Source organism: Petromyzon marinus, chromosome 8 (genome assembly GCF_048934315.1).
Source record: "Petromyzon marinus isolate PM22_M1 ecotype Great Lakes invasive population chromosome 8, UKy_Petmar_22M1.pri1.0, whole genome shotgun sequence".
Classification (NCBI taxonomy): Eukaryota; Metazoa; Chordata; class Hyperoartia; order Petromyzontiformes; family Petromyzontidae; genus Petromyzon; species Petromyzon marinus.
In genome coordinates this window covers 9,701,199-9,716,380 of record NC_133674.1, presented here as the reverse complement: position 1 = coordinate 9,716,380, position 15,182 = coordinate 9,701,199, and the positions used below count along the sequence as shown (strand labels likewise).

General features: G+C 49.1%; 1 protein-coding gene across 3 annotated transcripts in view; it reads left to right on the top strand.

The window, feature by feature from the left end:
• Positions 1-15,182, top strand: part of LOC116940216 (rap guanine nucleotide exchange factor 2-like) — a 246,204-nt gene that overhangs the window by 58,936 nt on the left and 172,086 nt on the right. For all 3 annotated transcript variants that reach the window (XM_076065639.1, XM_076065636.1, XM_076065634.1), the window contains exon 2: positions 7,535-7,605. In XM_076065639.1, coding sequence (XP_075921754.1) covers positions 7,535-7,605 — 71 coding nt within the window. The remainder of the gene's footprint in view (positions 1-7,534; positions 7,606-15,182) is intronic.

Sequence of the window (15,182 nt, the reverse complement as noted above, 5' to 3'; positions counted from 1 at the left end):
AATGTTTTCAGATTACGGCAACGTATTATAATATTATGGGCCTTCATGGTGGGAAAGTAATGTTAATTTGTTCGGAGTAAACGTATTGCTTTTTTGCTGCTCCATTATACACTGACTTAATGTTCAAGTTTTATCGTGTGCTATATATTGTTTTCAATTTCAACATCTATGGCTAGGGTAATGAACGGCTCTCATTTCTACGCAGCTTTGCCCACGATGGGGGAACGGACAATCGTAGACATCAGCCCTCACTCCCACTGTATGTACAGTTACGGCTCATTTACCCAGAGACCTCGTTTTGTTTTGACTTGTGACCTCTCGCTGGAACACGGTTGCATCAGCGTGATGGCGCACGCGCGCTCTTGACGTCACGGAGGCTGCAGTGCCCTCCCGTGCCCTCGGTGTGCGGTGTTTGGGTTCAGAGATGAGCGCTAGACTTTTTGCCTCAACCAGCCATCCCAACCTGCGTTGTTCGCAGCACAATTGCACGCGCACACCTACGGAGGTGACTCAACATGGGTATAGACGACTGCCAAGGGCGTTGAGTCCAATCCTCTGCTAACCCAACGGGTTGAGGGCTGTTGAGTCCAAGCCTCTACTATCCCAACGGGTTGAGGGCCGTTGAGTCCAAGCCTCTGCTAACCCAACGGGTTGAGGGCCATTGAATCCAAGCCTCTGCTAATGCAACGGGTTGAGGGCAGTTGAGTCCAAGCCTCTGCTAACCCAACGGGTTGAGGGCCGTTGAGTCCAAGCCTCTGCTAACCCAACGGGTTGAGGGCAGTTGAGTCCAAGCCTCTGCTAACCCAACGGGTTGAGGGCCATTGAATCCAAGTCTCTGCTAACCCAACGGGTTGAGGGCCGTTGAGTCCAAGCCTCTGCTAACCCAACGGTTTGAGGGCCATTGAATCCAAGTCTCTGCTAACCCAACGGGTTGAGGGTCGTTGAATCCAAGTCTCTGCTAACCAACGGGTTGAGGGCCGTTGAATCCAAGTCTCTGCTAACCCAATGGGTTGAGGGCCGTTGAGTCCAAGCCTCCACTAACCCAAGGGGTTGATGGCCGTTGAGTCCAAGCCTCTGCTAACCCAACGGGTTGAGGGCTATTGAATCCAAGCCTCTGCTAATGCAACGGGTTGAGGGCCGTTGAGTCCAAGCCTCTGCTAACCCAAGGGGTTGAGGGCCATTTAATCCAAGCCTCCACTAACCCAGTGTGTTGTGAGCCAATGAATCCAAGCCGTCGCTAATACAATGGGTTGGGGGCCATTGGAGGAGGCTGCAGGGCACTAGGTGGCGAGTTCCCCATGTAGGTTCGGCCACCGAGCCCAGACCCAGCGAGGCAGCGAACAGCGCCCAATGCGAAACGGTGCGAGGGTCTGTTGTGCCGGGAAAAAAATCTCTCGTCCCAGATGTTCTTGACGAGGAGTGGCAGCTGTCACAATGAGCAAGAAACGCACAGGCAACGGTTTGCAATGAAAGCCGCCGTTCCATACGCAGTGGGTGTGATGATGTCACCGTTGTGCCAGGGCCAGGTGCGGAGTGCCCCTCCTTAGCCATAATGCAGTAGAAAAAGCTCAGTCAAAGGAGGTTATGGGTTGTGGGTAATTGTACCCAACTGAGCACCCAGTGCCCCAATTAGCTGCATTCAGTTCCCCATATGTCCTGCGTGTTGCTGTGGTTGTCACCGTTCTGCCTCCTGCTGTTACAGTGGCTTCCACAAGCTCATCAGTGGTGCACCATTTATAGTCCTTTTTTTATATCAAGGGCTCTCCTGATCTGATTGCCACTGTAATGACCAACCGCAAATCCTCCTGCAAGTATATCCATTGCCAGCGTGGTGTGTAAACATACTTGTGTGAATGTTTCAAGCCAAAACAAATATTCCTTTAAGAGAGTATGAGCGAGCGTAGAAAAGAGAGGGTATGGTAACAGCCAAAAAGGACATGTGGTTTTTGACGCACAGTTTTAACACAGTCATGTGTGCAAGCACGTGTGCACATGGGCGAATTGTACTAATTCTGTACATTTCCTGATTGTATTGGGGGTATTCATAAAATTTCCTGTTCATTTTCTACATCTGGCAATGCCTGTAAAGAGTTAAGAAATGCCACCATCTGCTGCAAAGTGAACCTAACAACATCACGTGTCAGAAGAATCAGCCATTGTGTGGATAGCTCCGATAAACAATGACTGGAAATAGCAGTGACTTGTACCCAAGTCTCTGTGTGTACGCGAATAGGATTCCGTTGCGATGACTTCATGTCTAATCAAAGACCACTCCAGGAAAGTAAGAAGAGGCTTGGCTATCTGCATGATACAGGAAGCCAGCCTGCGGAATGTTGATCTCAGTGTACCCAATCAGGTGTTTCGCTTTCCTTAGGTCGGCCCTGCCCACCAATTTCTGTGCTGGGCTCCCAGGTGGGTGGAGGCAGTTAAGGGGGGACAGCCATGGGCCTCGTGGCTGCAGTAAACGGGCAACTGCCGTTGAGAGCAAGTAATGAGAGAGCGTTCCCTTGGGGTATCTGGCCAGGAGAGACCCTCGGTTGGCATTGGAGGGTGGATGATGCTGTGCATTTCCTAAGCACGTATTTAATGGTGAGACAGTCCATTGATGGGGTTGAGATTGCCTTGAGGCAGCGGGAGCTTTTTGGTTTGAATACTTGGTTTGGCTTTAGACCAAAGTACTGGCATAACTGTGCAAGGCGGTGAAAGTAGTAGAGCTCAAGGTTGAATACTTCTGATCGCTAATAAATACAATCTAGCCACAAGGGCATTGCTCATTGACTGGTTGGTAGACATAGGTAGCCTTGTGGAGCTAAGATAGTAGTTGTGATTTGGATATGTTAGCACATTGATGTGAGTTGCTGGAATGTGGTTGTTGCTTATTTATTTGACGAGATCTTAACTACCTCGCCTGGCATACAGTAGGTCGTGCGTTCAATGCCAACCCTGACACCTGTATATTTGGAGTTTGCATGTTCTCCCCGTGGTCGCGTGGATTTTTCTCCAGGTCGTCCGGTTTTTCCCTCCACATTTAGAAATATGCGTTTAGAGTATTTGGCTGCTATAACTTTCCACACGATAATCCACTGCAGGTGGCTTCTGAAGAAGAGTTATATAGCTCGGTAGGCTTTACCTGGTAAAATAAGAAAAATGGTTTATTGTTTTCTTTTATGATTGTGCAGCGCGGGTGTGCCAGTTTTCCATCCTCGTGTCCCATTCACGGCACCACCTATGCTGCGCCACCCTTCCCACTTGTAGATCAAAACCCGGACATATTTCTCAGTCAGCCTAGGTCTTATCAGAGCTGCATAGCTTACCGTAACAGGCTTCTACAAAATACCGGCACCAAATCTTGGCACAAATCAATTCCTGTTACCCGATCACAGACGCTAATTCCCAGACCGTCGAGGTCAAACCGGACAGGATGGAACCCTCGTAACCACGGCATAACCATCACGCTTTGTGACGGTTTAACGGCTCCCGTGTCCATGTTGAATATCACCAAGGGGTATGAAGAACCCGAAGGGGCATCTTTAATCCCTGCGTCGGGTTGATCCTATGCTGCACTAGGCCAGGCTCCCCCTCCACACTCCCTTACCCTGTCCTCTAAATATATTAATGTTTCCTGTGGGACTCGCGAGGCGTTGAAAGAATGTACATAAATAGCACGTGACATTCTACGCTCGGAGCGAAAGGCAGCACTCTCTGGCTTGCCCTTGCAGGCCCGAAGAGATGTATCGCAGAGTGGCCATGTGTTTCTAGTTAAGTCCCTGCTGATTGCTGTACGTGCCAGTGCGTGCGGATATTATGTATCCGGGCTGTGCACAGTCCATATTTGAACGTAGCTCACGGGTACCAAGTATTTGTATCACGATGTAGAAACCACAGTCTTCAGATTTAATGACTGAATGGCAAACCGTAGGTCATGGTAAGCAGTTGACATGGTAGCACGCTGTTGTAGCACTTGGCATGTCCAGCAGGAGCATTGATGAGGCATATATGAATGCCGGTGAATTTTGTGTACAGTTGTTTGTTGTTTGTGTTCTCCTCCGTTTGTATTCAGCATGTGCGCTACTCTTTTCTTGCATATGGTAATATGTTCAGGAGCTAAATGCCACTGTCGGGGTCTGCTAGCCTCGTCGAGAGGGCTTAAGGCGAGAGAGTTTGTGTAGTTTTTGCTGTTTCTCCTCCTCCGTTGAAGGAACGCAGATCACCGTGGTTTACTCTGTGGTATCGTGTACTGGTTCATCAGGAAGCTCTGTGATAAATGGTTTCATCAGTGTCCGAAAGCTCAACACATTCATCAAGAACTAACTTAAACGCTGGTCGTCAAAAAGCATTTTTACATTTAAATTCCCATCAGGCCACCTGGTGCAAAGTGCAGCCTCCAACTCTTAATAACCTTTATTTCTCTGGCCTTTCTCTCGTTACGTAATGAAGAGTAATTTCCCGAAACGTCACCTATTCTATATATTTTCTTTTAAGGCCATAGTGTTGTTGACGAATGTGTTGCGTTTTTGTTAATTGTGCATGTCCACCACAGCAAATGCTGCAGCATCACTGAGTAATTGGTGTTGGTGCGTGTTTGCCTGCGTGTAATGTGTTTATTTATGAACATGTATGGCACTACCTCATTGTGCTTTTATCAGTCTCCCTCTCTTTCCTGTACGTACCAGTAAATGGGTTTTCTCATATTGCAAAGCGGCAGAAAAACGCAGTGCCGTATTTGCAAAATCCAAACGCTGCAGCCTTCATCAACCACGGGCTCCCACAGAATTACGGTTTAGCCTCTCTGCTTGCGTGCGCGCGTGCACATGCCACTTTTGTTCCGTCTGTGCCTCTACGTTCAGGTAGCATCCTTCAGGCTCAGAGAGCCAAGCCTGAGGATCCGACGAAACGATAGCAACACTTGTAAGTCGGCGCGTGAGCGTAATTCGTGTTCGGCGCCACTTAGTGCTTGAAGATAACACCGCACACCGCCAGCGGCGAGACCCGGCAGCACTGCAGTGTCTAGTCCAGCGTGGGGCAATGCAGCGGTCTGAATGCCAGGCCTTTGGTGTCATCATTATTTGTGGAATGGCTACGTTCAGTGCCAGGCAATTGTGAGACTTTTAAAAATACGTTTTTATTCCCCGCCCCATTTCATTCCAATTGTGCTGTCGACATCACCAAAGGAGGCGAAGTCGATCACAGGTTGCTACCAGCGTCTTGGTGGCGGCTGGATCAGTGCTCTGACCACAAAGCTACAAGGCCACCTTGTACTAACTAAAACTAACTAGTCTTGTTTTATTTTAACAGGTAAGGCCCATTGAGCTATTTAGCTCTTTTAAGTCTTGAGCCCACGTGAACATCTTAACACTGTTCGCCGAGTGGACCGGACTTCCAGCTCGTTCATATTTGTTGTATGTACGGTTGTCACACGGTCTACCTAAGATGATCACCCCCAGACAAATACGGGATTTATAAACCGATGCAAAGTGAAACCATTTTAACGAGAGTCACGTGCAGTTCCTCGTCATTTTCAGCAACTTCCACCGCGATAACCTTGCAGACGCATTTTATTTTTTGCACAATTTTAATCGCAACAAAACGCGAGCCCGATACAACACACCAAAATATTCCAGTGACGGGGTAACAGAGAGTCTTGCGGTAGCCAGGACACCTTTAATCGCTCGCTCGTCGGTCCGCCGTTTCATTTTTGGCGAGCGCGCGGCCCGGACGTCGCTCACCGGGCTCGCAATTCACCGGGCACGCGTGTCGCAGCATGGGGCGGCAGCGTCGCGACATTCCGGCCATTGCATGGCCTGCCCGGGCGGTGCGTTGGCGTAGCGTCGCTTAAAAGCACCGTGCCCCAGCGCCCACCCCCGCCCTGCGTGCTGGTGCGAGGAGAGTCGAGGCGCATTTTCACTCAGGAGCGAACTCCGTGGCATGCGCTTTGCATAGATACGCGCATCACCACCCACATCACCACCCGCATCACCACCCACACACACAACAGCCCTCCCTCCCTATCTCTGTCTCCCTGCACCAGTTGTTCTTTCTCGCATTTTAAATTTTATTTCATTTCTTCCCTCCCGTCGTCTCGCCAGTCATTTCCCCAGGCCCTTTCCCCCAGTTGTTGGTTACCATGGGAATGCGTACATGAGGGCAGGGGGGGCTGGGTCCGATTGGTAGCTGTGGCGGGCGCTGCACCGTCCCGTGAGACGGTGGGGGGGCGGGGGGGCCCGTAGCCGAACGTCGTCGAGCGTCTGCAAGAGCCGGCAGATGGAGCGGTGGGCGCGGGGCTGTTTTTGCGCGTGCCTCTTGTGCTGCGTGAGTGCGTGCGTGCGCAGATGTTTGCTTGTGCCACGAGGGATCTTTGCCTTTGTATGTGGGGGAGCGGTAGTGTAGCGGGAAGCGCGCTTGCGCTACGAAACCCGGCAAGTCGAGTTCGATTCCCGCTCAGGGCCAACGCCATTGACGATTGTCTGAACTGGTGATGGACCTCCCCTAGGTCGACTCGGCCTCAAACGAGTACCTGGTGAGATGTGTAAACATCGCCACTCGGGAGACAAAGGCGGCCGAGCGTGGTGATGGCCACCCACTCCCTCGTGTGCCGTGCTGGCCTTCATAGGTGCTCGCTAACAGCACTTTCCCCAACAGTCTGGTCAGGCTATACGGGGGATATTTGTCTTTGTAAGTGAAGAGGAGTCGGAGAATCCCTTACGTATGTATGCTGAACTTATTTTGCACCCTACATAGCCAACCGTGCTAATTGGAGATGGGTGTTGCTTGCGTATTAGCTCAATAGCGATGAAAGCCATATTTATTTTGTGAGTTGAAACATTTCTCCATTCTTCACTTTGTCGGTCGCACAAACAGCTTTGTGGTATACAGGCCAACTAATGTCACGTCCATTGGAAATTCACAATTCCTTTCATTGGAGCCAAGTGAGAGCCAACTGAGGTACAGCTAGTCGCTCATTTCTGCTATGGCCAATTTTAATGAGGGATGTTGGCTTGTAACACCAGAACACAGCGGCCCAGCTATTGGAACGACATCACATAGACGTTAAATGTCCCCTCCTACTGCAGATGTTGTGCTCTGGTATTTCCCTATGGATAGACTCGCTCCCACCGTGCGATCGTGGAATTTTCACGACTGGCTCAGGGCTGTGAACGGGAAATGAGCACCAATGCCTCAATGCTCGTTTGAGCAGGAAATCACTTTAACTAATTATCGATGAGAAATATCGTCATATAGAACCGGAAAGAGAGGAAGACTTTAACAGAGAATGGCTTGATGACGACATGAGAGATTGGTGGTAGAAAGATTGCGCACTACTTGAGCATATTGGTGCAAGACAGAGGAAAGCGGAAACAAATGATGAAATGTGCAGTGGACACCTACGTGCTATCTGTCCATGAATCGTGATGATGAATATAGTTCACTGCACTGCTGAGCTATGTATGTGTGTAATATTGCATGTATGCGTACATGCCGGAGCGATGTTGTTGCAAGCTGAATATTTAATCGTGGTCATTTGCTTTGCCCTCAGGAGCTGGAGATAATATACTCTTACCTGCATGGGATGGAGGCGCTATCCAATCTGCGGGAGCCTCAACTAAGGTGAGTGAGGCTGACCGTGTTCTCTTGTAATATTTAGAATTTCGATTTTTTTTTTTGTGTAACACGCGTAGTTTTCATTCACTCTCAGATGGACAGAGAGAGAGAATGACCAGGGGCGCAAGAAGCCACAGACAAAGCGGGAAGCCATCCAGGACCGGTGCCAACAATTGTCCAAGATCCATGTTCCTGTATTGGGATATTTGGCCAACTCCTATCGTGAATGTTTAAATGTGTGGGAGGACACTGGAGTGCCCGGAGAAAACACATCCGTGTCAGGGGGGCGCGGTGGGTCGGGGCAACACTCGATCCCCACATAGATGTAAACAGGTAGACCTTAGCCCACTTGCTGTACTGCCACCATACCCTGGCAAGCCAGGAGATGGTGACCTAGACACCTACGCGTAGGGAATTTGTGTGATGCACCAGCCCTCACTGCCTCTCTATCGTCTTTGCATTCGCCTCCCTGTATCTCTGCAGCCGCGTTGGTTTCTGTTTTAGGGTGTTTATCGGTCTCTGGTTAAAACTCTCAACTGTCCATCCCTGCAACTCATCCCCGAAGTCTCACGTCAACCAAGCGTTGTGGTTCTTCACATTGCGAGACATGGCCGCCCTCGGTTGTTTTGAGGCTGTTTTTTTGTCGGTGCCTTGCGTCTGTATTCATTACCGTGGCCCCCGATCTGGAAATTGCACGAGTGGCAAATAAGGGAAAGATTGGCGGCGCGCACTACCTGCTGTGATGTCCGATTCAGAAACACGGTCGCTAACCAAACAAAATGAAAAGTGCACAAAGGAAGAAGCAGGAAAGATGGAAGCTTAGAATTGCGGAATAGGAAGAGCAACAAATGGGTTGGTGATGGCATAAAATTCAGGACGGTTAAGAAAAGTCGGTGGGCTCGGGCAGGACCCGTCGCTCGAAGGGACGATGGACGACGACGAGGAATAATGACGGAGCGTCAGCCAAGGGATGGAACGCGTCCCAGTGGGTCGTCGGGCGAGAAGACGGAGCGATAAATCAGCTCGCGTGCAGGTTGTCCGGTGGACTGTTACATTGCACAGCCATGCCGTGAGAGATGGCCATGGCTTGGGGATGCCTTTATTCCGCAGTGGATAGACTATGGTCGAAGCTTCATGATGATGGTGAGTCGGAGCGATATACAGACATATATAAGGTGCATTCTGATGCATTAATCGAACAAAGACGGTCACTGCATCGCGCGTTTTCAGATCCGCTTCTGCAACCATCTGGAACGTTATTGCGATATAGGAAACCACTGGAGCTATGCACTTATAAATCTAGATTTAAAACTATTTTTCCTTAAAACTGCTTTTTGTGTTTAGCTTTTTGTCCTTCCCGCGCACCTCCGATTAGCACGGTTGGCTAAGCATGGTTGGCTAAGCACGGCACGAAATAAGTTCAACATACGTACATTAAATGTCGCTTTAACTCCACCAAGAAGACGAACTCCACTCGGGAGTGAAGGCGGAACCCCAGCGGAGACCCCATGCGTCTCTCTCCTTCAGCTTGTGCTTCACCGTGGGCCTCTTCCAGTCACGGCCCTGGTAGAGAGAGAACGCTCGGTCACGTGTTCGGGTAATTGATCACCTCCTCTTCCCGTGCGCCGAGAAGCGTTGTTGCATTCATTCTGATGGATGGGCGTTGAGGCAGTGAAGGAGGAGGCCCTTCCCAGGCTCCGTCACGACTGCTGCTCGTGGTTTCACACAGCTGTTCCCTCCATGCCGGTTTTTCGTTTAAACTCGATTTGCATCTCATGGAATCCATTTGTGTGTTATTACATCCCCTTCACATTACATCCCCGCGCACGTTCCTTTGAACCTGATGAGATCATCTGTCTCGGTCAAAGTCCTTTTACATCTTTATTTTCAAGTGTTAATTTCAGAAAAGTAATTCATCAGACATTTTAAGTTTTATTATTCTCATGAAGTTTTCTCAGTAGGGGGTGATGATTGCTATGAATATTCATATTTAAAAATTTGCAACTATTTTTTTTACATTTTGCAAAGTTGGACCATCACGCCCAGCACACAGTGGCCTCCTCTTGTGATTGACCTCACGGCATATTTACCGGCCACTCTGAATCAGAAAGACACGGAGTATTTATTTTGTGGTTAACACGCTCGCCGTATTAATCAGGGCGGCTACCGATTTAAATGCTGAAACTCTGCAACGAGTGGTGATTGCGCTCCCGCCGTGCCCTGTCAACAAGGCTGTGCGGGGGTTTGTTTGTCGGCGTCCACAGGATTGTTCCGATTCGTTACTTGGGGGTCACAGAGCACACCTGGGTAGGGTTTTGTTGTTGTTGTTGTTTAAACACATTTGCCAAGCACAGGCCCAATTGCCCAAGACGTCAAATGGTCCATTAGAAGCAGCGCCATCAAAGTTGTTAATGAGTTAACACGTTTTTATTAATTGAGCCAAGGTTATTACAAGAGCTCTGGAAAAGAGACCATGGGAGGGAATTTCGAAGTCGAGCGGTGCTAGAAAAGAAGCTGAAAGAGAAATGTTTCGACCTACAGTATCGTGAATGAGTAGGTGAGTGGGTGAGTCAGTGGGTGACTGGGCAAGTTAGTTGATGGGTAAGTGTGTGGATGAGTTTGTTGTGACCAGCATTGTGGTGGTTGAACACAGTAGGGATGAGACTAAACAGTCTGACTGGTAAACAGAGTACTCAGCATGAGAGAAGGAATCAATGTGTAAAGTTTACAGGAACAGTAAACATGGTAGTAGCGATAGAAGAGTGATATGGAGGCAACTGACCGCCAGTGAGTGAGTGACAGGAGTGGACTAGTGAGCTTTGAATCATCAATCACATCGACTGAATTGCGTTGAATGTTAGTTAGGATAGACAGTTGGGAAAGTGCACATGTGACTTCCATCAAAATGACAAGCTAAGCCTTCCTTCGAATTGGCTGTGCACATTGCATGCATAACGCCTCGCCTGTGGGAGCTACCACAGGTTGCCTTGAGGTGTGCGCTCCGTACGTAGTAGCGCGCACGCTTGCAGCCACCTGCGCTGGGGCATAAGTGACAGGCGTCTCATGGGCTTGAGTGAACGGAGATTGCTTTTGGGATTTGGTGCTCATTTAATCGTCCAATTACAAGCGGCTCCATCCTCTGAGCCTCGAGACAATAGCAGCTGTCACCTGGAGCCCTGCCCACCCGACTCACTTTGACTGCACAGCAGAGAAAATTGGGCTTTTCATTTTTTCTCAAATTTTCATGCCGCATACGCACGGTCTCCAGTCAACAGCCTCTCCACAATTTTGAGGCTTTTTCACATGGAAGGAACCATCATCGACTTAAATCAACTGCTGGTTGAAATCCTTTCTGTGCTTATGTCTCCTGTTCTCCACCATGCGCACATTAATTTATAACTTAACTGCCTGTTTTGTTATTACTTACGGTTCAGGCATTAATTTTGTTGACACCAGTTGCCGTCATTAAAACCTTGTGCACCTCTGGCACAAGAGTGGATTGAGTGTAGCGAGTTGGTGTGCACAATTTGTGCCCAACATTCAAATGCCAGTGATCCGGATTTCATTCCCAGCCATGCGCGACGCTGACAATATTTGGTGTCTGGGCCTGATCTGCGCCACGCTGCGGCCTTGAATTGAGTAGCTGGTGTGTTGCGTTAATTGCAAAAGAGAATAGGCCAGCCACTCTGGGCTTAGTGGATGCTGACAGTTCTTCCCCTGACGTGACGTTACACAGGGGAACTTCGTGTGCGTGCACATCAAGTGGCATATAAGTTGACGTTGCAATGATAATTATTGACCCCAAGACCAGCCACGTGGCCTGGCGGTTTAACGAGCGGCTCGCAATTTGAAAGGATGCAAGTTCCAATCTTCGTTGGCGGGGTTGGGAAGCCAACTGTGCTTGTCCTACGGGAAAAAATAAAAAAACTATAAACTATTTTTTATTTTACCAGGTAAGGCCCACTGAGTTATATAGCTCAATTTTTAAGAAGCGAACCTGGCCACAAATGATAGCTCAACGAAGTAGCTTACCATGTGGAAATTTATAGCAGGCAAATACTCTAAACGCATGTTCATTCTAAGCGTGGAGGAAAAAACTTGAGGGCCTGGAGAAAAATCTACTCGACCACGAGGAGAACATGCAAACTCCAAACTGGGGCATCGAACCCTCCACAACCTCCTATATACGAGGCGAGGTAGTTATAACATCTCGCCACCTTTCCACCCTCATAGACTCACCCCCGCCATAGGAATATGGGATTTGCACCACTGGCTCAGGGCTGTTAACAGGACATTACCACTGTCCCAGTGCTCAGTTGAGAAATAATACATCACTCTGAAGTATGGTCGAATAATCCCTGTGACACACGCACGGAGCAGTGTGTTGTCAAGTTTACGTGTTTAACTTATGCAAATATTTACACTTGAGATATCTTAAACAAATTTCAGTGAACGCCAACAACAGTCTCACTTCTTGATCTATACCGAGGGTGAATTGCAGACAGTCAAAGTAACACCAAACCTAGAGTTGCAACGCAATCACATTACCAATGCCGCTATTAAAGAGGCTGTCATTCACTCTAAGCGAAGTCTACTTAAACAGTCTCTATGGCATTCTACTGCATGTTTTTCCATTGCAATAACCCTAACCCTAATTAGAATTGGAATGGAAATCTCTGAAAGATAATGGGAATGCTTCGTTTGATGGTATTTTAATTGTGCTTTATATTCACTGCGTTTATGCGTTGGGAAGAAATGCAGCAGGGTACCGTGGAGGTCACCTGGATATCAATGAGAGTGAATGGTGATTGCTTTAATAGATGTCTGCGGAAGTGAGACTTGGTTGGTAAGTCGTTTATTCATCCAAAAGAGCCTCACTGAGTTTTGGGCCTATTAAGAGAGCCTTCCTCTGTCACATGTGGCCCCTTACTTTTTGTGGAGTCTTGAAGCCAGAGCATATTGAGAAAATTCCCAAAGCGGACGTGAGAATATTTTACAAATTGGCAAAGATGAATTCGAAAAATGGCCTTACTGCAGTGGTCGCCCAGCGGGTTTCGGAGTCTCATGGATCTCCGTGACCCGCCAACTCTTGCCTCCACACCTCTGAATCGCAGTCGTGCGGCACCGTGCTCCGTGTGTAAAGTGTGGCCGTGTTGCCGACCTGCTTCAGCCCGAGGCCACGCACGCCCGTGGCCGGGTTCCCCCCTGGTTGTGTTGTTGTTGCTCAGGGTCTGCCGAGTGACGCAAGCCGCTCGTGTCACGGGATGACGCTCGCTCCACACGTGATGCATGTCCCATCATGCACCAACGAGCTTCATTGCTTGACCCACGCCGCTTGCTGCATGCTAAACTAAACCAAACTATTTTTTTTTTATCTCACCAGGTAAGGCCCGCTGAGCTATATAGCTCTTTTTGAGAAGTGATCTGGCCACAAATGATAGCTCAACGAAGTGGCTCATCACGTGGAAATGTACGGCAGCCAAATACTGTACTCTAAAAGCATTTTTCTAAACGTGGAGGGAAAAACGGGAACATCCGGAGAAAAATCCACGCGACCACGGGGAGAACACGCAAACTCCAAATATACAGCAGGCGTCGGGGTCCGGATCGAACCCACGACGTCCTGGCATCCCAGGCGAGAGGGAGTTAACATCGTCTCTCCATCTGTGGCACCCCATGCGGGATGTTTGCGCCCCTACACCCTGCTCTTCGGTCTCCCTCGCACAAGAGACCTTCATCTCACGGCGGCCTCACGTCGTTCAATACCGTGCACCTGCGCCTGTTTATTCTTGCAAAGCACGTACCAGTAAGGCCCGCGCGAAGTTCGGAAACGTCCATTAAACCGACACACCGACTGTTGCGTGAATGAATTTAGAGATGACCTGGGCGCGTATTTGTTTGTACATTGGCTCTGTAGAAATGGCCCAATATTGACCTACGCTATTGTGTGGGTGCCGAATGTCCGGGGAACACAGCTGGAAGGGTTGGTCGGGGGGGTGCTACAGAACGCGAGGTTGCGGCGCGTTCCTCCGTGCCACTAAACGTGCGGACAGCAGCGCTTTTGTGTGCAAAGACGGTCCGAGCGCTCCCTGCTGTCGTCGTGAGGCGTTGCGGCCCGCGCGTTCGCGCATCGAACGTGCGGGAGGGCACGTGACATATATATGTCACTCGGGCTCAGCCAACAATTGCATCGTCCTTGTAGCTAACTTATTCTTAATTAGGCTGGCTCCTTGCCAATTTATGTATGCACGCACTCAATGTTTTTGTTATTTTATTGTGTTTATGATCGCGTGCACGTCAGTGCGCTTTATTACTTTCATGAGTGGCATAATTTGCACGTGAAGGCACGGCTTTGTAAATATACCGAACATGAGTTTGGTGTAATTATTTTTGAAAACGTGTTTATTGCGGCGGGAGCGTAGTTACTTGTCACGTGCTCCCACATAGCCCGACAAATGCTATCGCGCTGCCTCCTCGCCCCCTGCGCATATTTCACCCCCAAGGCGGCTCCCTTTTGTCAAGCATGCTGCATTCCCTCTGCAGCGCCCGTGCACGCCGAGGACTGTTTACGTGCCCGCATTAAATGGCCTATTAAACATTGCAACTGTGCATAAAAGAAGTGTATAATCTCACCGTTGCCCGTAAAGTAGGGGGCGCAGCGTGGCCGTGCTTAATCAGGGTTAACCGGGTGCTGGTGGTGGTCTGCACAGCGCGATGGCTTGGCGAACAAGTGCGGAGTCTCCCCACGGAGTTGTGAGCATCGAGGCATAGGGCCCTGGATCTCCGCCACCGGGCCCGTCTCCTGCGCCGCAGGATTCAATTCATGACTATCCCACCTGGAACGTGATCTTGAGATGGGACGACTTCGCCTGCAAGGATGCCCCAGGGTGGCAACTCACGCACGTCTAGCAAACGCGCGATGACCCGTACGCAAACATTCTAAGTCTGTAAATTGCATGGTTATGGATTTGTTCAGTGAATATCACACCCAGTCCAAGCTGTGGATTGATACTCGAATGTTTCACACCGCCGCTTCGTGTGGAATACACTCTCACCATAACAGTTGCAAATGGTGTGCGAGTGTGTTTGATTGATAGGGGCGCCATGGTGGTGAGATGTTAACTACTTCGCCTGGTATGCGGGAGGTCGTGGGTTCGATCCCGACCCTGACACCTGCTGTATATTTGGAGTTTGCCTGTTCTCCCCGTGGTCCCATGGATTTATCTCCGGGTTCTCCGGCTTTTCACTCCCCATTTTGGAACCTCTATTTATAGTATTTGGCAACCTATAAATGTCCACATGTTAAGCCACGTTGTTTAGCTTTCTTTTGTGGCCAGGTTGTTATTGAAAGAGAGTTAAATGCAGCGAGGGAAACAAAGTATTTGATCCCCTGCTGATTTTGTACGTTTGCCCACTGACAAAGAAATTTTAATGGTAGGTTTATTTGAACAGTGAGAGACAGATTAACAACAAGAAAATCCAGAAAAACGCATGTCAAAAATGTTATAAATTGATTTGCATTTTAATGAGGGAAATAAGTATTTGACCCCCTCTCAATCAGAAAGATTTATGGCTCCCAGGTG